At 42.3% G+C, this 22,181-nt stretch overlaps 1 protein-coding gene across 1 annotated transcript; it reads right to left on the reverse strand.

The window, feature by feature from the left end:
• Nucleotides 1-5,427: 5,427 nt before the first annotated feature.
• bhmt (betaine-homocysteine methyltransferase) lies at nt 5,428-21,861 on the reverse strand. The gene is made up of 8 exons (XM_060935409.1): nt 21,747-21,861; nt 21,290-21,422; nt 18,601-18,713; nt 15,742-15,933; nt 13,813-13,960; nt 11,011-11,193; nt 10,120-10,348; nt 5,428-6,187 (listed from the first exon to the last, which is right to left on the reverse strand). The coding sequence occupies exons 1-8, from the start codon at nt 21,768-21,770 to the stop codon at nt 6,007-6,009; spliced, it is 1,203 nt and encodes a 400-aa protein (XP_060791392.1). The 5' UTR covers nt 21,771-21,861; the 3' UTR covers nt 5,428-6,006.
• Between the last annotated feature and the right edge of the window lie 320 nt (nt 21,862-22,181).

Below are 22,181 nucleotides of genomic sequence, written 5' to 3' on the forward strand. Positions count from 1 at the left end.
GTCCCGGAAGTGGAGCAAATAAACATCCGGCACGTGGGACACGCACACTGTACGTGCTGACGCAATGAAGGATGCGCGAGAGCTCGGCAAAGCATGATAGAGTTATATTTCATATAAAATCACATCAGAGGTGGGAAAACATATATATCATTACCTTTTATAATATAATCGCATTTTATTAATGATAATACAATTAAAGTTCATTAAAACGAGGTTCTCAATTTTTTGGGAGCCATTTATGACTTCTTTAACTCATTTCAAATAAATGCGGACTTCTTTTAAATTTAATTGTATTTCCGGAAATTATTTCAATCTCTTTAATCATAGTTTATTATGGCCATAAAACTTTAGATTCCTGAGCTTTCCAATAATAATAATAATGTACTTTTATTATAATATCATCATCAAAAAATGCATATTTTTGATTATTTAAAGTAAATAGGTGAGTTTGTTTAGATTTCAAAGCATTTTAAATTGTAAAGTTGATATAGTCCTATCAAGCACATTGAATATTGCTAGGACTTTCTTTTTGAGATGCAATATTTAGATTTTCTTTTTTTCATGACATTGTAAATTGGTTAGCTTTTTAGATTTTGAAGTGTTTTAGATTGTAAAGTTGATCTAGTGGCGGCACGGTGGTGTAGTGGTTAGCGCTGTCGCCTCACAGCAAGAAGGTCCGGGTTCGAGCCCCGTGGCCGGCGAGGGCCTTTCTGTGCGGAGTTTGCATGTTCTCCCCGTGTCCGCGTGGGTTTCCTCCGGGTGCTCCGGTTTCCCCCACAGTCCAAAGACATGCAGGTTAGGTTAACTGGTGACTCTAAATTGACCGTAGGTGTGAATGTGAGTGTGAATGGTTGTCTGTGTCTATGTGTCAGCCCTGTGATGACCTGGCGACTTGTCCAGGGTGTACCCCGCCTTTCGCCCGTAGTCAGCTGGGATAGGCTCCAGCTTGCCTGCGACCCTGTAGAACAGGATAAAGCGGCTAGAGATAATGAGATGAGAAGTTGATCTAGTCCCATAGCTTATGCTGGTGGTCGCCCTGCCTATGGCACTGGATTTGTATCCATTCTGTATTTTAATAAATTGCAGCATGATAATGATATATGCATTATTAATGATAGACTTTCTGTAGTCAGGGAGTCATTACACTTTAACTCCTTAAATATGTGTATTTTCTAAACATTATTGATATCTGTATAATAATATTTTGTGTATTTATTAGAGCCATGCACCTTTTTATTCCTGAACTTCCCGCTGACAAAACACTTTACGTCCAAACGGACTTTTACTTTATTCAGGTCCACTTGTTTTATTGAGTTACTGAGGTAAAACACAGTGTAAGGCTTTCATTCCCTTTCTGACTCACATACACCTCATCCTAGCCTCCCCTCATTCCCTCACAGTATTTACAGTGTTATTGGACATTTATAAACAGTTATAAACTCCTTATAGCCTGACTGACAAACAGCACAACTTTTCAGAATCACTGAAGTTAAAAAACAAGCTTCATTCCTTCAGTGGTTTCTTTCAACGTGTTCTGAGATGAAAACTGCCTCGGATGTCCCTTTAAAGGTCATAGGCAAAGGTTTTAAATTTATGCACATTTGAAATTTTATATGTTAAAAAACCCTCTGTAATTTTCTTCTGGTCCCAAGAAGTATTGTTAATAAGTAATAATTAAAATAAGTTAGAATAAGTTCGCGCGGATCGTGGCGAATTTCTGCTCGGCGATTTTCGTGACCACTCGGCACGTAACGTCATTCAAGACAAACAAATCGCTTGAGTCGAGTCCACTTCTGTTTATTTGCATTGCCGTACGGCTTGAGTGCAGACATGCGTTTGGCAATTTCCAAAGAAAAACCATGCCTTATTGTTGTGCAATGAACTGTAACAACGGGACCGGTTCAGGAAGAAGTTTTTACCTTTTTCTGAGAAAGGAGAAGAGGCAGAGAGAGTGGATTGTGTGCGTGCAGTGAGAGGGTTGGCAGCCGGGTAAATACGCCACTCTGTGCTCCAGTCACTTTTTGAAGAATCCCCATCTGTTGGAGAGTTTAGGTGTCAGTGTCAGACAGAGAAGGCTCAAACCTGACGCTGTTCCGACAAAATTCGAACACAAAATCAAGCAGTCAAAGAAGAAACGGACCAGCAACGCTCAAGCAAAAAGGAGAAGATCGGAGGTAAACATTTTTACCTTTGATTGCAATTGACAAGTCAAGAATCCTGAGGGATCCTGTACAATCATTGTGGAAATGAGACAAAGGGATATTTCCTCATTTAGAGTCGGCTATAAATAGTATAATGCCGCGGATGGCAGGCTAATGTGGCCTACCGGCGCACTGTCCAGTAATCGTTCCCTATATCCACTAGGGAAGGCGGTTTAATTATTCTTCAAAAGGGCTTTTATTTAGTATTACAACGAAAGTCGGAATTTATCATAACTGCCAGAATAAATCGTTTGGGCGCGAGTCTTGTTGAGGTCCGGGGTCACCGCGATCAGAGTCGGTTCCGAGGCCGCGTGGTCAAACCAGTGAGCCACATTCACCGACTGCTTCGCAACGGCCATAGATAGGTTCATACATATACGGTTTCACGTCTCGATATTCAATTTGGAGAGTTCCTACTTCAAAATCACTATCAGACATTTTACACAACCTCTCACGACCAAAGTCCATACATGTGTGCTCGGTTTGCAAGTAAACACAGAGCTGCTCCCAGTCTCTTCGCCTTGAATGACGTCACGACGACGGTCCCCTGGCTGTGAAAGTGCACATAAGTGAGATGTAAACAAACCTTCGGAACTTGCACAAACCAGTATATTTTAACCATTTTATTCAATTTTAGGGTGCAAATTAGACACCAGGAAGATTGAATTTGCTTTTTGGGTCATTCTTCTAGACAATAAAGTTGATATTCTACGTTCCATCTCTATTACCTTTAAGACCTTAAACCTGGAAGTGGTTTTCTAAAAGACCTTTAAAAATCAAGTCCACTAGGGGGAAGTGTACTAATGCTTTATAACGCACTGATACTCGAGCTGTGGCGTAGGAAGAGGAACTATTGGGACATTTAATTCACATTAATGTTCACCATTTTGAAAACTTACCAAATTTACTTGTACATAATTATTACCCACTGCTGTTTTGAAATATTTTCAATAGGAGTATGTGTAATTATATTACATGTGTATTTAAGTAAACAACTAGGACTTAAGTGCCACAACTAACAAATATTAATTAACAGTGTTACCAATTTACTGACAGCTGTCTTTAAATTATTATTATTATTATAAATTAATATATGGGGCGGCACGGTGGTGTAGTGGTTAGCGCTGTCGCCTCACAGCAAGAAGGTCCGGGTTCGAGCCCCGTGGCCGGCGAGGGCCTTTCTGTGCGGAGTTTGCATGTTCTCCCCGTGTCCGCGTGGGTTTCCTCTGGGTGCTCCGGTTTCCCCCACAGTCCAAAGACATGCAGGTTAGGTTAACTGGTGACTCTAAATTGACCGTAGGTGTGAATGTGAGTGTGAATGGTTGTCTGTGTCTATGTGTCAGCCCTGTGATGACCTGGCGACTTGTCCAGGGTGTACCCCGCCTTTCGCCCGTAGTCAGCTGGGATAGGCTCCAGCTTGCCTGTGACAAGTTAATAATTAATAAAATAAAATTAATATATATTAATAAAACTGCCCTGGGAAGAAAACATGGAGGAGGCCCATGAGAGGAAATTGGGCAAATACCAGGAGCTCGTGGAGGGGTGTAGAAGCAACAGTTGGCGAGTTTGCTGTTACGCCATCGAAGTGGGGTCGAAGTGTCGAGGTTTCATAGGCTGCTGTCTCTGCAAAGCCCTGACAGTGCTGCGAGTGACTGGAGCACAAAGAAGGGGAGCCATACACTCCATCACTGAAGCCACAGAAAGAGCCACAAGGTGGATCTGGATGAAGAGGGGAGACCCATGGCTTGTTGCTGCTGGGATGCAAACCTGATCAACCCCAGCTGGGTCACCTGGGTGACGGGGTCTGATGTTGAAAGAATCGAAACCCCCAATGACTCCAGGCACATCACTGAGGATGCATCCCAGCACATCATAGAGATGTATCTTTAAACATTATTATTATTATTGTTCTTGTTGGTGGTAGTAAAATTGTGTTGTTGTTGTTTTTTAAAAACAACCAATTTCTAATATTCAAAGAAGAATAATTGGGGTGATGTTCACAATATTGTATGATTTATTATAGTTAATAATAATAAAGCAATGTTGAAATGTGTTAGTTTTTGTTAACTATTGTTTTTGAGAACAATAAAATTATGCATAAATAAGTAATTAATAAAAAAGATTACTTGTTTTTAGTTTTAATATTATGTTTCTTCTATTAGAAAAACTATTTCTAATGGAAGAAGAAAAATGTGGGTATTTTTCACAAATTATTATTATTAACAATAATAACAATATAGGCTTTTTTAGTTTTGTTAATAACTCATCTCATTATCTGTAGCCGCTTTATCCTTCTACAGGGTCGCAGGCAAGCTGGAGCCTATCCCAGCTGACTACGGGCAAAAGGCGGGGTACACCCTGGACAAGTCGCCAGGTCATCACAGGGCTGACACATAGACACAGACAACCATTCACACTCACATTCACACCTACGCTCAATTTAGAGTCACCAGTTAACCTAACCTGCATGTCTTTGGACTGTGGGGGAAACCGGAGCACCCGGAGGAAACCCACGCGGACACGGGGAGAACATGCAAACTCCACACAGAAAGGCCCTCGCCAGCCACGGGGCTCGAACCCGGACCTTCTTGCTGTGAGGCGACAGCGCTAACCACTACACCACCGTGCCGCCTTGTTAATAACTATTTTTATAAGAATAAAAATGATATATAAATCACAATTAAACTATTTTAAATATATTTTTATGTTAACAAAATATTTAGTTTTTAATGTCATTATTTCTGAAAAACAATTGATTTCAATAACAGCAGCAATAACAAAGAAACATAAATACTGAAACTTCAATACGAAAACATTTTTTGTTTTTGTTTAAAAAAAATCATGTGATAATAGTTTTCGATATTATTTTTTCTGATGATGACATCGATATGGCGAAGATCATCAGCACCTACAGCGTCACCTACAGTTAGAGTCACATAGCGGTTGGTTGTATTGCGTTAGTGAATACAGGAGTGAAGAGTCAAAGCTTGCGCCTTTTTAACTATCAACTGATAGCTGTGATCATTCATCAAGATTTAACTTTATTCCATATTTCCTTTTATATTTAGTTCACTTTACAGATTTTCAATCAATCATCGAGCCCATCTGGATGTTGATATCAAAACGATCAAAACAGGAGCACAGTTTCTCTTTTTGTGTGTGTGATGCGTGATACAGAAGTCAAACTCTAACTAAAAAGAGAAGAACAGACAAAAAAAGACAGACATCATATTGAGCTGTTTAATGAAGCATTAAGTTAACAACAAAATTCAACACGTCAAGAGCTCATCGCTTGATCGGATAACACCGTTAAAAGCCTGGAGTTTTCAGTGAACCTGAGATTTCGAACGACTCTGAATGGATCACATGCACATGTGGTCACACAGCTTTGTACAGTTCTACAGCGTCTAGTCGTCCAGATTCATCAGACTGGTGGAATCGACTCACAGAACATCGACCAAAATGTTAGCAGTGATATCATATGCTAAAACACAAAGGCAACAGTGCCTTGGGTACGATTACAAATGTACATTTTGGTCTCAACACTGCTTTCACTGGCTGGAGAAAAAGAACACAGATTTTGTTTTGATAGAAAAATGGTCCAGGCAAAAACATGCCAATATGAACACTTCATTTTTGATCACCTGTAAACAGAGAGAGAGAGAGAGAGAGAGAGAGAGAGAGAAATAAGGTCTAGTCTTTTTCCACTTGCGTTTTCGTTTTCTTTTTGCTCTCCTCTTCTCTGTCCCGGTTTCCCACACCCTGATGGCATGGGCGAGTGTGGATTTTTCCTTCTTCTCCATACTCAGCACTTGGCTTGAGACTTGGTGAACAGTGGGTGGAGCTGATCCTGAGTGGTGGCCTCCTTCTGCTGCATCAGGTCCGGGTGGCCTTTAGTGACGCCCCAGGAGTCCGGGGTGGACAAGGACGGGCAGAACGGGCGGCCGGAAGCAGGTTTCAGCTTCTCCCAGTAATCACGACGGGCTCTGGATGACAAAACAACCACGTGAAGTTACATTAAAGTCAAAGCATGGAGGTTCAACATACAAGAATGGAGTTAATCCAGGTGTAACAGATCAGGGGAAATGTTTCACTCACATGAGACATGAATCGACAAGTGCATGTTGTTTCACATGTCCTGAACTCTGATCTCATCTCATTTCATTATCTCTAGCCGCTTTATCCTTCTACAGGGTCGCAGGCAAGCTGGAGCCTATCCCAGCTGACTACGGGCGAAAGGCGGGGTACACCCTGGACAAGTCGCCAGGTCATCACAGGGCTGACACATAGACACAGACAACCATTCACACTCACATTCACACCTACGCTCAATTTAGAGTCACCAGTTAACCTAACCTGCATGTCTTTGGACTGTGGGGGAAACCGGAGCACCCGGAGGAAACCCACGGGGAGAACATGCAAACTCCGCACAGAAAGGCCCTCGCCGGCCACGGGGCTCGAACCCAGGACCTTCTTGCTGTGAGGCGACAGCGCTAACCACTACACCACCGTGCCGCCCTCACCAAATATCTACTTTATTTTAATTATTAACTCTCTATTGCTTTGATGTTGCCTTACAATTGGTATTTGGCCTAAACTTCCTTGAGGTTTTACTGCTTCGAAAGAAAATGTATGTACAAACGCGAGTCTAATGAAAACCTGAACAGTGTGACTGATTTTTTTCTAGAGGAATCTGGTCACTCTGGACGCAAAGTGGACGTGTAGAAAAACGGGACAAATTTTTTTTAAACCTGTTTGAAATAAAAATGGCAAAAAAAAAATTTAAAAATTTTTTAAAAATGCACTTGTTTACTTGGTGTTTTCTATAACAGCAGCTCTGACAGTTTTTATAGTTTTTAAATTGTCATTATTTTTATTCAGTTTGTTTTTAAGTTTACTTTTACAAATACGCAAGTAGTTATACTTTTATTATTATTTTTTGAGGAATTGACTAGTTTTAGTTTGGTATTTATTTAGTTTTAGGGTTAGTTTTACCCTGTGTCCAAAATCGCTCCCTACTCACTATATAGACCCTTTTCAGTCACGTGACCTTCGTAAACGCGACCGCCATTTTGGACATGTAGTGGACTTCGGCTCGAATCGGTTTGAATGCGAGGAAGGCGACAAACGAAAAACATAAAAGAAAAAGGAGCGAGATGCAGAAAACACCTTCACTATCCAGCGACGTAGGGCATTTACAGGGCGAGCAGAGGGAGAGGTATTTGCAAAAATTGAGGTTAGCAGGCTTAGAGAACGACGTTTACCTGCTTCCACCAGGATTGTTCACTGACGTACGGAAGTACACGAAGCCCTCGTCTTTACCTGACTTCGGCCCACATGATCTGTATACCTATGTCGTTAAAAACCCATCGCCATACACATACACGCCAACGTCCGAGGTTCCGGAGCGCGCTCCGGCTTGCTCCAGGAGTGCTCCGGCCGAGGTTCCGGAGTGCGCTCTGGCTTGCTCCCCCTCAAATTAAGCAGCGCGCTCCGGCTTGCTCCGGAGCAAGCCGGAGCGCGCTGCTTAATTTGAGGGGGAGCAAGCCGGAGCGCGATGCTTAATTTGAGGGGGAGCAAGCCGGAGCGCGCTCCGGAACCTCGGCCGGAGCACTCCGGGAGCAAGCCGGAGCGCGCTGCTTAATTTGAGGGGGAGCAAGCTGGAGCGCGCTCCGGAACCTCGGACGTTGGCTCCGGCAGCTATTTACACTGGATCCGGTGTAAATAGCTGCCAGATCATAATTACAGTAAACTAGTAAATACAGTAAAGGAAAAACTTGAGACTGAAAGGTTTTAACAGTCATCCAAATGACTGAACGTAAACATTGCTACAGTAACATACTAGCTACTATGTTGTTGACATTTGCTAGTCAACAATAGCTACTACAGAAGAACAAAGAGGTTACAATGGGTTATTTTAACCTATTTGGTTACACACTCGCCGCCACAGAATGTTAACAGCAATGTAATGCCTTTTCTGGCTAATTTTATTCGTCTTACCTCCAACAAAGTGGTCACTACACAAGCGTTGGTATGCCGAGGGCTGCCAATCTTTCCTGTTAATGGCCGCTATCCATCTTCTCTGTCGGGATCCGATAAAATGATAACCCTTGCCTTGTTTGTTGATGGTTACTACATCCAGGTGCACAACAATATAGTGGCATGATGGAAGTCTTGCTGAAAGTAAAAACTTTCTTTGCTGCCGTTCCTCAATGTTGGCTGTGGTAAACTACTGGTAGTACATGTCCAAAATGGCGGCCGCGTTTGTCGTGACGTCACGTGAAAAGGGTCCATAGGGCGCTATATAGTGAGGACGCCATTTTGTAGTGCTGTCCAAGACGATAGTGAGGATTATTACACCCTATATAGTGCACTCAAAGTATCCCACAATGCATCATGAAAAGTAGTGTACAGTACAACCGATGGTCATTAACCAGAGCAATATATCCCATCATGCATTGCGGTCGCGCTGAAAGAAATCAAATTAAAAGTCTCAAATTTGATTTAATAAAAGGCAGCGGCAAAGAAGAAAGTATTCAGCCTTGATTTAAAAAAGAACTGAAAGCTGCAGGTACTTTGTACTGATTAATGTGGGAAATACGCTCAGTATAATATGGATTTATCACAAAAATACACGCATGTATTTATTATTTTGAAAACCTACCAACTGACTGATCTGGCACGTTTTAATTGTGCGACAGTAATGATGTAAATACCAGCGCGACGGACTAGCGTCCGAAAGCGTTTTTTCATTTTACCAATGAGCTCACTGTATAGTCCTCTATACACTAATTCCCTATATAGGGAGTAGGGAGTAGTGAACGAGTGAGCGATTTAGGACAGGGTTAGTTTTTCAGGTTTTGCACAGTAAGAATCTTCTTCTTTGGAGTTTTACAGCAGCTGGCATTACAATACTGCCACCTACTGGAACCTGCGTGTTACTGTATCAAGGGGGGGAGACGAAACTAAAATGAAAACTAAGCTGATTTTACCTGAAGTTGTATTTCATTCTAGTTTGTGTTGCATTGTTCACTGTAGTTTTTATTTAGTTTTCATTTTTTAAGCATTTTTTCGGTGCTCGTTTTAGTTTTTGTTAACAATAGTATACTAATCTTGCTGGCCGCAGTTCTGTGTAACTATAAACAGATAAAACACACAAGGTCTAGTTTTTTTTATTCATTAAAGAAGTCATAATTATTGGCAAACTGTCGTAGTATCAGTGGAAGAAAACACTTCAGCGTGCGTGTGTGCGTGTAAAATAATAGCTTAATAGTAACCTGATGTCACATCACACCACATCACAACACCCTGTTGTTGATTATTTTCCAAGAACAGCATACTCCGAAGTGTGTGCTGTTATACAAGAAGCGTTTTCGCTTTCTGACTGAGTCCCATTGTTGAAAACGGGCATGCATGAAGAGTCTAGCTTGCTGAATTTCAATTGTGCTACCCTTAGCTAGCAAGCAGTAAGATTTACATAACTCTTATAACTCTTATAAGGGCTTATAACATGCTGGGCATCACAGGGGCAAGGAGGCAAAGGGCCATAAAGGAAGCCACTGAGGCAGCTGAAGTTGCCTCACGGTGGCTGTGGATCAAAAGAGGAGATCCGTGGGCAGGGTAGCGCTACCTGGACACAAGCTGGGGCTTGATCACCCCTGGCTGGGTCGCCTGGGTGAGAGTGTATGATGTTTGAAATACCCGAAACATTCAAAGACCCCAGGTAACATCACTGAAGATGTGTCCAGGTTGCATCACTTGCTGATGTATGTTATAAACTGTGACGTACATGCTTGTGCTGATACATGTGAAAAATGTTGTGTTTTCTGGCAAAATTAGCTTACTTTGCATACTAATATTGGTGAACTTAATTTGATAGCACTTTAGGGAATATGTAAGCGGTATAATTCGGAGTTACCTGGCGCGGACCCAGGGCTTGGTGTGCATCCCCAGGCCGCTTCCCCACTGGCCATGCTTCTGCGAGCCCTCAGGAAGGAATCCGCGCTCCGGAGCCAGTTCCTCAGCTAAAGCACGGATGTGGTAGGGCTCGAACCCGCAACAGCCTCCAATGAAGCGGATACCTGCATTGTAGGCCTCTCTAGCGTACGCATGCATATCCCAGCGGGTCAGTATTCTGGGTTCCAGAGCTGTAGGACACACAGATGAAGGGTGGGGTTAAGGGTGACAGAATAAACTTCTGAATAAGTGTTATGATTGAGAGGTATTATGCAATGTGCTTGCTCGTGTCACTTTGTCATACAATTAACCTTAATGAACCAAGCATTTTTAAATCACACAATGTTTGTCTTGCCTCTAAAATGGTCAAAGGACAAAGCGAAAAAATATAATGAACATTTCAGAGACATTAGACCTTCAGCAGTGCTTAGTCCTCGACTGGTCTGAGATGTAAGCATTTATGGAAATATTTTCACCCTGACTTTCAACTTTTCTTCTCTCTAACCCCCCACGTGTTCCTCATGCTCTTGTCAAAGTCAGGGTGAAAATATTTCCATAAATATTTTCACCCTGACTTTCAACTTTTCTTCTCTCTAACCCCCCACGTGTTCCTCATGCTCTTGTCAAAGTCAGGGTGAAAATATTTCCATAAATATTTTCACCCTGACTTTCAACTTTTCTTCTCTCTAACCCCCCACGTGTTCCTCATGCTCTTGTCTCTCACTCTGTGGTTCCTCCCAAACTTATTCCTCACCTCCTTTCTGTTCCAATTTTGTCCCATGAAGCTGAAACATAAAACCTGAGAAAGAAGAGGGGCAGATACAGCATTGATAGCGAATGAGTAAATGTTTACCAAATGGGAACTCAGGTAGGTCGATGAAGCCTTGGCAGCTGCAATCAGGTGTATGGAAGGCCAGAGGCTGCACCATGTAGTGAGCTTTGAGTCCAGCCTTCTCCACTGCCTCCTTCATCATGGTCACAGTCTTGACACAGGTCTTCGGGTCAAAGTGGCAGTTCACACCGACAATATCAGCGCCTGGGGGCAACAAGAAGGTGAGCCGAAAGGGGACAATGGCAGGAAGTAGCAGGAAGCATCTCAATGTTAGAACCTGACCGATAAATTAGCATTCTGGTATTATCATTTAGCCAGTTTGATCGGAGCTAATTGCTGATAAACAACGGTCAATAAATAGCAATTTAAAAAAAAGAAATGGAGAGATGAGATGAATGATGGATCCTTTAACCCTGTTATGAGTGTTGTCGTTGTGTAGTTTGTCCACCAGAGTTGAGTTGCACACTACACACTACAACTCAACTGCTGGCAAGATTTGGAATGCCATAAATCCCAACAATCAGCTGACCCAAGCAGAAGAAATAGTTCCAGCTCAGCTAAAGACATAGACAATGGCCCCATTTATCCCAAATTCAATTGATCATGCAAGACATGTCTGGTATTTCAAGTTTGCTGCAATTTCAATGACCGCAGCAAGCGACAAAACAGCAGTGTACATTTGAACTGAAAATACATGTAATGGAGTAAACAGACAAATCAAAACAACTGGCTCGAACAATTCATCAGACCAGTCCTAGGTCCAACGTTTCTTCAGTTTCTCACTCACAACTTTAGTTCCTACTTGCAGTTAGTTAATTTGTGCTTGCAGCGCTGGCGCAAATTGTTACTCTCATTCAGGATCTTTCTACTTTCTTCTTATTATTAGTATAAAAAATTTTTAGGACGCTATTTCTCCCTCAGGTTTCAACCAACCAACCATCACCAAATTTCATGTGAAGAATACCTGAATTACATTACAATGACTTTTGGTGCTGATCAGGATCACTGATCCGAAATTATCCATGAAAAACAGGATTTTTTTCAATCACCTATAACTCTGTCAATTTTCATGATTTTTTTTCCATCATTTTTTTATTTTGTTCAGAGCGGCAGGGTGCAACTTTTCCTCACTAAGCATCACTCTATCTCTTACCGTTCTGGATCTATGGGGTACGGTGACCAGACATCCCAGTTTGTAACAGCTAGCGCAAATTAAACCGTAGGTGCTAAAGAAGGCAACTGGACTTGCTTGAAATTCTTGAAGATGTTTCACCCCTCATCCGAAAGGCTTCTTCTTCGGATGAGATGTGAAACGTCTTCAAGAATTTCAAGCAAGTCCAGTTGCCTTCTTCAGCACCTACAGTTTACGATGACTTGGATGACTGAGAACCTTTACAGACATACTAGCACAAATTACTGTGACTTTAATCACAGTCTCTATCTAGTTCCCATTTACTGTTTAAAGCGCAAAAAGTTGAGGACAAATCATAACTTCATGTTCGCCTGTTCTATAAAACCTCTCGTTAAAAATGAAGCTTGAAAACAAGTAGCAAAAATTGTCAACTGTTAATTGCCTGGTGAGTTTGTTTTGCTAAAACGCCCCAAAAATAAAAGCTAGCAAGTGCAAATCCGAGCAAGTAACAGGAAATCAGAAACGAAAAAGTGATGCGTATTGTATAAATTGTATCATTAGCTTTAGGTTACACATACTGTATAGGCTTCTCCCATTTCAGGAAAATCCATTCCCATGAGTAAAACTTGCGACATGCTCAAAAGACAGACGCTACAGGGGACACAACCGACTTGTTGCTTGCTTTGCTATTGTGAACATAGTGCAATGTTGCTAACAAGTTGCTCAAGTCAAGTTAAAGTCCGTTTCACGCCAGAATCTGGTCTTCCCAGGCAGTCTCCTGTCCCAGTACTAACCAACTCTTTAAGATGTATGGGTGTGGCACCGATCTCCGTTTCGATAGCCCTCGGCCTCTTGCCTATACAGCTAGGGTTACAGAGGAGGGCGGGTCCTCTGGTAACCGCGAGAGTTTGACTTCCCTACTCACATCTGTATTGCAGCATGCCTTGCCAGATGGTAGTACCGTAGGTACGGTACCATTTTTATGATGGTCTTTGGTATGACCTGACCGCACGTAGAACTCGCGATCTCTTAGTCGAGAGGCGGACACGCTAACCACTAGGCCAACTCGCAGTCAACAAGTTGTTCAACACCCGGTTATAAGGTTGGAGGTGTGGCCTAATGGGTAAAAGGTGGAATTGTGTTGTTTGTTTGAAGGGTATTAGATGATATAGCTTGAATATGGACGGACATATTATTTTATTTCATGTAGAAATGGTTTTACTTTCAACGAAAGAACGTTATTCGAATGTGAGTATGATTGTATGGACAATGTTATACCGGTAGCTATGATCTACGCCCTGGGACACGCCTTGGAAGATAATAATGTGTACTTGTGCTGCGTCTTTATTATCTCAAATAGTGATGGAAAAAAGGCAAATTAATCCATATGAGGGTGAAATCATGAACAAATCACATGTGGAGTAATTGTCTGAGCTGAGACTTTGTTGACGTGTACTGCTTGAAATAATAGTAAATGACATTACATTCATGGGATTTAGTAGACACTCTTATCCAGAGTGACATACAAAGAGCAGCCTGGGGAACAGGTGCCTTGCTCAAGGGCACTTCAGCTATTCCTGCTTGTCCAGGGAATTGAACCAGCAACCTTTGGTCCCAAAGCTGCTTCTCTAACTATTAGGCCATGGCTTCCCCCAAGATGGGAAAGGGATTAAAACTAAGACAAAACGTACCAGCCTTTACCAGACGGATGGCACACTCTCCAGGGGTGATTCCATGCATGTCTCCTAATGGTCCAATGCACAGGCTGGCAGCGACGGGTTTCCCAGTAGTCTTCAGGACTTGGACGGCCCATTCGGCTTCCTCTACGTGCTCGAAGTACTGCAGCATGAATCACAACCACATTTAGATCATGCTAACTCGGACACAGATAAAACAGTCAGTGAGATGTTTTTTTTTAAACTGTATAGGTCGTATGACTATTTCAAGCTTAAAATTGAGCTTCATATATCAAGCTGGATATAACGGTCCGTCTCAGAAACTGGTCTCTCATTTGGGACATTATGGTCAAAAAATAAATTTTCTAATTTTACTATTTTTTTTTGCATTTACCTAACACTCAATGTTTCTTTTGTCATGTTTAATAAGAATAAAGAGAGTATCTTGCTTTGTCTGGCCTCCACTGTGGAAAATTTTTTGATTACAATGCAAATGCTTTTGTAAAATTGATTTATATATAAAATAACATCATGAAGAATTAAAGCCCCTCCTTCACAGATGAGCGAAAATATTGAATAAATTTCCTCTTTTTGATTGCTTGGGTTGAAAATGCCAAGTTATGATGACTGAATTGATTATTCACTTAAATATGAATAATATGATACATTTTGGGGATTTGATACGGCGAAACGGGACACGATGGAAAAATCAAGAACACACCGTAAAGATGAGAATAACGGCGGTGGTAAAAGAACAGCGACTGTACCGGCTGAAGGTCGCGCGGGTCTCTGGTGTGGCGCCCGAGCAACGGGACATCACTACCGCACCGGACGGGGCGCGAGGCGGGGGCGGGGCAAAATGACTGGCCGTAGATTCTATCAAAAGTTCGATCTAAATTGACCATGGTTGCAAAATATTGGCCAAAAATACGCAAACACTACGAAATATGAAAGTAAGATGAAAAAGAAACATTCTATTGCCTTATACTGCAAGACTAAAACAAAATAAAACCATCAAAACTCAGCTTTTCAGTGATAACGTCCGAACAGATCACTCGCGTAACGGAAAGACCGCAAATGGAAGCACGATCAACTTCTAACTGTTGGAGTGGAAAATTCCATTCTACACATGCAAATTGTTAATGTGTGTCCTTCCCCGCACACAAATAACACGCTACGGTAAAAAAATAGACCACAACTCATTTTATAGCTCAGAAATTCATACAAGACCAGCTACCATCGTAACATATTCTGTAAGAAACATATTCTATACCTAACTTTCAGCTTTCATTAAAAAAAACAAAATCGCAGATTTATAACTAAATTTTTATATGGCGTAGTGATTTTAAGTTACTACTTTTGGTGAGGTCGTGACCTCGACCCTGAGGCTTTCCGTTTAGATCAAAACACATGATCGTATTGGTTTTGGGTTTGCGGAAAACGGAGTTACGACGGTGATGAAATATTTTGCATGATGTTTTATTACGGTTATGATTATTCTGTGAGCGCACCAATCCTTAGGTGTATAAAGTTACAACTTAAAATACAATTAGTGATAACTGTAGACTTTTCAGTGGACTACAACCTTTTTAAGGGAATGTGATGTAGTCGACCGTTTATCATGTCCCAGATCAAGCCGCCATTTTTCCACAAATTTTATTCAGAATTTGGCAAAAATTCTGCATAGAGTATTCACATCAAAGATTTAGTTTTATCTGTATTATTTCTTTCATCATTTTATTTCAAATTAAAACCAACATCACCATTCAAAACCGTATAGTTTATTGACTGAGTATATTTAGTGGGGTTCCCCCACAGTACCCAGTTTCTGAGACAGACCCATAAACAAATTTATTCATCGATCGTTCACAGGAGGACCATGGTCTTCAGGAAAATCCATCTAGCTCTACGAATGAAATGTTCGGCATGACAAGACTGCCTCACCTCAGCGATCAAGAAGTCCACGTTCTTCTTGATGAAGACATCTATCTGCTTCTTAAAGATGTTTTTCACTTCAGTCTCGCTTTTGCAGCTCAGGTAAGAGGGGGTCTGAGAGACTCCGCCCGCCACCAGGGCATCACCCTCATTGGCGATCTCCCTGGCCAGGTCACAAGCAGCCTCGTTGACTTGCACCCCCTGTAGGAGGAGAAAAGGGGTTATTACAGCGCAACACAAGTACAAGCATAAGGACATGCTCTTGTTTAAAGCTAGACTGCCTTTCAGATTTTTCAAGTTTAGGTCATAAAAAGAATTTTCCCCGACACCCAGTTATTTTTGTTTAGTGGACCGAAAGCTACTGAATTCGAATCACAGACTTCCAATGAATTTATCTCCACATGGCCCTAAATTCTCCACCATTTTTTCCTGCTTCACCATGACCCAATACAAGATACTACGTCATGCATCACATGGTGGTGGGCTTTCCCTGTTCACACAAGGCATTGTGGGATACAAATTTGAAACAGGAGAGAAAAATGGAGGACGCGAGTGTGCGAATGAAGCGTGAAAGACCGACTACAGTAACGGAAAGAAAGCGAGAAGAAAAGACGTTATGTTATATACGAAGGAAAGGAAATGCAGGAAATATCAAACTAATAAATATCGGCGCTCAGCGAGCACCTCGGTGTGATCAGCTGTTCGTTCAGCGACAGAATGATGGAACTGTCAGTGCGCGCTCAAAGGTAAACCTGCGCATGCGCACACACACGCACGGACTTCCTCTGTCTGCTTGACTGTGCGAAGAAGCGAGCGATTTCATGCACATTATTTGCTTTAATCCCCTCAAATTAAATAACTTCCCAGCCACAGAATGGCCTGATATTTTGTGAGATATTACAGAAATAAACATACATCACAATGAGCACATTTCAGACGGAACTACATTTCACTGACTTTATGAAATCGAAAGGCTGTCTCGCATTCGAGATCACATGATCTCAAATGGGTAAACACAAATCCAAAATGACGCTCTGTTATGCTGCTTTTCCACTACCAACGCGGCTGAGTTGGGCTGAGCTGTGCGGTGCTGAGTTGGGCTGAGTCGAGCTGAGTGGGGCTGTTGGAGTTGCATTTCGACTACAATCGCGCTGAACCGTGCTGGCTGGAAGTGGGTGGACACATTGGGTGGAGTTAGCGAAAGTGGGTGGACATCACGTGATGTCGTTAAGCGGCGCAAACAGTGACATCAGTGATCTTTTAAGCGGTAGTCTCACGACCCGGATAGTAAACAATAAACATGGAGTACATGGAGTCGTTAGTGTTGCTGGTCTTGGTGCTGTGGCTTGTTGTCACCGACAACGCCAACAGATACTGGCAAGAGCGTATAGATGAGGCGAGGCGCATAAGGCTTCATAATTCTCGTAATTCGTAATTCTCCTTCTTCCGGGTTTACGGTGTTTACAGATCCCAGCGTGCTCGCGGGGCGTGTGTGGGAGTGTGAGGACACTCCTCCTCACCAATCAGTGCACAGGGGAGTGTCTGCTCACGCCCCTAGCCTCACTCAGCTCGGTTTGGCTCACTTCAGCCCTACTCCAAAACCGTGCGAGTTTTGGGGGCTGAGCAGGGCTGAAGCGAGCTGAGTCGTGCTGTTCTTAGATAGTCGAAACGCAAGCCGTGTCGGGCTGAAGTGAGCTGAAGCGAGCTGAAGTGAGCTGAAAAAGGGTAGTGGAAAAGGGCCATTAGTGCGGCCTGTGATACAATTTGGACAAAAAAACTTGATAAAATGACAAGTGTCCATGATTACTATCGCAAATCGTCTTTCAAAGTCTCATAAACGGAAGTTTCAATGTTACAGCTACAGTGCACACAACTACCAACCAATGCGAATTTGTTTGTAAATTTAATAATTTCTTACTGTATCTCTTGAAGTCTTTTCTCGCTCGGAAAAGAATGAAATGATTGACTACTATCAGTTGAATTGTTATTGCAGCCATAAGCTGTGCAATAATGTACCATAATAATTTGAGCAATATCTCAGACTATGTCATTTATGAATACAGACAATCCATACAAACACATAAGGCGTGTTGGCGTTTGTTTACTCATTTCAAACCACGTGACCACGGCACTCTAATGAAGCCGAGGAGGTCTATTCTGGTTTTGCAATACACTACCGTTCAAAAGTTTGGGGTCACCCAGACAATTTTGTGTTTTCCATGAAAAGTCACACTTTTATTTACCACCATAAGTTGTAAAATGAATAGAAAATATAATCAAGACATTTTTCTGGCCATTTTGAGCATTTAATCGACCCCACAAATGTGATGCTCCAGAAACTCAATCTGCTCAAAGGAAGGTCAGTGTTATAGCTTCTCTAAAGAGCTAAACTGTTTTCAGCTGTGCTAACATGATTGTACAAGGGTTTTCTAATCATCCATTAGCCTTCTGAGGCAATGAGCAAACACATTGTACCATTAGAACACTGGAGTGAGAGTTGCTGGAAATGGGCCTCTATACACCTATGGAGATATTGCACCAAAAACCACACATTTGCAGCTAGAATAGTCATTTACCACATTAGCAATGTATAGAGTGGATTTCTGATTAGTTTAAAGTGATCTTCATTGAAAAGAACAGTGCTTTTCTTTCAAAAATAAGGACATTTCAAAGTGACCCCAAACTTTTGAACGGTAGTGTACCATAAAGCATTTACACCAACCACAGCATGTTGAATTATCAATAAAGTTGCCCTGATTCACCTTACTGCCCCATAACACTGTTTTAATTACAGTTACATCATTTAAAGTTTATCTTTAACAGGAAGACCTTTACCCAAGTGCAGCACAAATACGAAAAGAGTCTTACAGTGAAGCCGACTGTGTTGCCTCTGTTCTCAAGTTTATCGTCGCTGGCGTAGAAGGTAAACGTCTGCATGACATTTGCCCCCGCCCTCAGGAATTCTCTGTGCAGCTGTCGCACTAATGGGGTGTTTTACACACACACACACACACACACACACACACACACACACACGCAGAATGTGAGAATCCAGTCACAGCTGTTGAGCAGTCAGCCAGGCTTTGCACAAATCAAGCCTGTCAAATGTAGAGTCTTTGCGTTATATGGACAATATATGGTACATCTAATCCGTACATCTAATATATCTATAAAGACAGGTCCAAAAATCAAAATCAAACCTAATCTTTAAGAAGCCCCCCTGGAAATAAATAGAAATACTCAAGCTTCTGTAGAGTGTCTTATTCAGTGCTCTCAGAACTCGGTGCATTTAAGGACATTGACTCTCTCAAGAGGGAAGGGGCGGGACTGAAAACTAAACAAAAACACCTTTTGAGCCGTTTTGATCATTCGTAGCCTGCACTGTTGGATCACAGGACATCCATTTGAAGAAATTCCCTTTTAGTCAACATCAAGTTTGATGTCACGTCTTGTTTATAACTATTACACCGACCAAAATCTCTCTTTTTTTCATATCTTATGGAATAGCTAAGCATCATCGATAACTACAGATTTTATTGTATTTGATTAAAAGATCTGGCATTCTTTTCTCATCTCATCTCATTATCTCTAGCCGCTTTATCCTGTTCTACAGGGTCGCAGGCAAGCTGGAGCCTATCCCAGCTGTCTACGGGCGAAAGGCGGGGTACACTCTGGACAAGTCGCCAGGTCATCACAGGGCTGACACATAGACACAGACAACCATTCACACTCACATTCACACCTACGCTCAATTTAGAGTCACCAGTTAACCTAACCTGCATGTCTTTGGACTGTGGGGGAAACCGGAGCACCCGGAGGAAACCCACGCGGACACGGGGAGAACATGCAAACTCTGCACAGAAAGGCCCTCGCCGGCCACGGGGCTCGAACCCGGACCTTCTTGCTGTGGGGAGACAGCGCTAACCACTACACCACCGTGCCGCCCACATTCTTTTCTATTTAAAAAAAAAAGGATGTGTGTGTGGCTGCACGTTTTCTTTCAACCAATCAGGAACCACACACACACATTCAAACATCCAGCCTGAGCAGCTCTCTGTGGATAAACGTGAACCCTTCGGATTTAAACACAGGGTTAAAAACAGTGGGTTGTTTCTGGAGATCTTTGTGTTCTTCTGCTAATCAAACACGCTTGATCTTTCTAATCGAGATCTGAGCATTACATTACATATATTACAAGCATTTAGCAGACGCTTTTATCCAGAGCAACCTACAAGGGGTTAGGTGCCTAGCTGGGCCTTAGGTGCCTTGCTCAAGGGCACATCAGCCATTCTTTCAGGTCCCAAAGCTGCTTTTGTAACCATTAGGCCATGGCTTCCTCAGTTCATCGAAATAGCCACAATTAATCTCTAATATGATTTTGAATAACCTCAAACGCAACCAAAGAAAGTATTTTACCCAAAGGTGCCTTGGCCGATCTTGGTGAGGTTCTTGTACTTAGAAACTCATCGTAAGAAGGAATTTGGATATTTGGATATGATGGCGGTCTCCTGGGCCAGTTTATTGCCAGACACTATAAAAATTAGATATTTTGGGAGGTGAAATCTTCAGAGTGGGAGATCTTTAGAAATGCACTTCAACACCCAGAGCACCATTTCATTCTTTGCATTTATTTATGTGATGGGTTTATATCTTTACATGGTGTTTAAGGTGCTTCAGGCATTTCGTTTTTCAAAACCTTTATCAAGTCTGCTTATACAGAACATGTGGGATGCATTTGATAGAATTTGATGGATATTTTTGCTAAATGTGTCCGGCACCAACATGTTAAGGGTGGCATGGTGGTGTAGTGGTTAGCGCTATCGCCTCACAGCAAGAAGGTCCGGGTTCGAGCCCTGTGGCTGGCGAGGGCCTTTCTGTGTGGAGTTTGCATGTTCTCCCCATGTCCGCGTGGGTTTCCTCCGGGTGCTCCGGTTTCCCCCACAGTCCAAAGACATGCAGGTTAGGTTAACTGGTGACTCTAAATTGACCGTAGGTGTGAATGTGAGTGTGAATGGTTGTCTGTGTCTATGTGTCAGCCCTGTGATGACCTGGCGACTTGTCCAGGGTGTACCCCGCCTTTCGCCCGTAGTCAGCTGGGATAGGCTCCAGCTTGCCCGTGACCCTGTAGAAGGATAAAGCGGCTAGAGGAGAGATGAATGAGTTTTACACCATCTAAACTTTAAGGGTTAAACATCTCCAGGGTTTTAAACAGAACTCCAGAATGCCAAAGGGAGCAAGTTCAGACAGTCAAACAGTCAGTCTCTCTAAGTGGAGACGCGTAATTACGCATGGCACAAATGATAGGTTACAAGGACTAAAATAAGCATGACGTGACAAGAGTTTTCACAAATGTGTCCCAGATGTGATTTGAGATTTTAGGAGATTTGACCAGTGTCACCTTTGGAACCAGTGGCCACGCCCCCCTTTAGCGCGCAGGGTTTCTCCATTTAGAGCCATGACGCAGGAAGCGCGCAAGTGTTAATTGGAGCGTGTGCAGGTGAGCCAGCTTTCAACTTTTGGATTGGATTTTTTTTTACGAATAAAAAGTGACACTCACCTGCTTCGGGGTGCTCAGCTGCGGCTTCTGGAGTCCAGGGTCCGGCTTTCACGTAGCCTCTCTTCTCCAGGGCGAAGACGAAGCCGCCGTCTCCGATCACAATCTCGCCTGCATTCAAGCGCTCCAGAATGCCCTGTATGGAAGAAAGAAACAAAAAATAATAGTAAAAGCAAATCAGAAAAAAGTAGATCAAGTATTCAAGGTAGCCAGAGTGTGGGTTTATCTTGAGAATTGCTTTAGATGGACTCTGGAGAACAACTTTTTATTCTGCATCTGCATGCGTAAAATATAAAAATCCAGAAAAAAAATGTTCTGCAACATATCCTCACCAAGACGTACATTCATACCTTAATTCCCTTTGGTCACATTTAGTTGCCTTGTTTTTGTTTATGTTTTTTTCTTGAGTTTTTAGAAATCACGTGAAATCTGAAAGTTAATGTTAAAATCTGAAAGTTACCTTTTTTGATCCAACGGGTGCCATTTTTTTCCCTTCAGATTTTTGGTCTTTGGAAAATTTGCAAAATTAATTTCGGAGCAGATCTTAACCTCCCCTGGAACTCTGGTGGAAACCAGAATGCAGAGCAGTTTTTATATCTCCCTGAGAAGGAGGAGGACTAGTGGGTGTGGCCTTCAATCCAAACTCCTTTCTAATGAATGATGCAATCATGCATCCTGCCTCCTGTCTCTTCGACATCCACTGCATTTATCTATCAATCTGGGGTGTGTGTGTGTGGGGGTGTGTGTGTTTAAGGTTGGAGGCATGGAGAAATGATCTCAGGCTGCACAACAAGCAAAGTTCAGTTATGACACTGTTTTGGGGTTTTTTTTGTATGCTTTCTAATTAGTGCACAACTCCAGCATTGAAATCATTTTGGTAGTGATTCTATAGTGA

Source organism: Neoarius graeffei, chromosome 12 (genome assembly GCF_027579695.1).
Source record: "Neoarius graeffei isolate fNeoGra1 chromosome 12, fNeoGra1.pri, whole genome shotgun sequence".
NCBI lineage: Eukaryota > Metazoa > Chordata > Actinopteri > Siluriformes > Ariidae > Neoarius > Neoarius graeffei.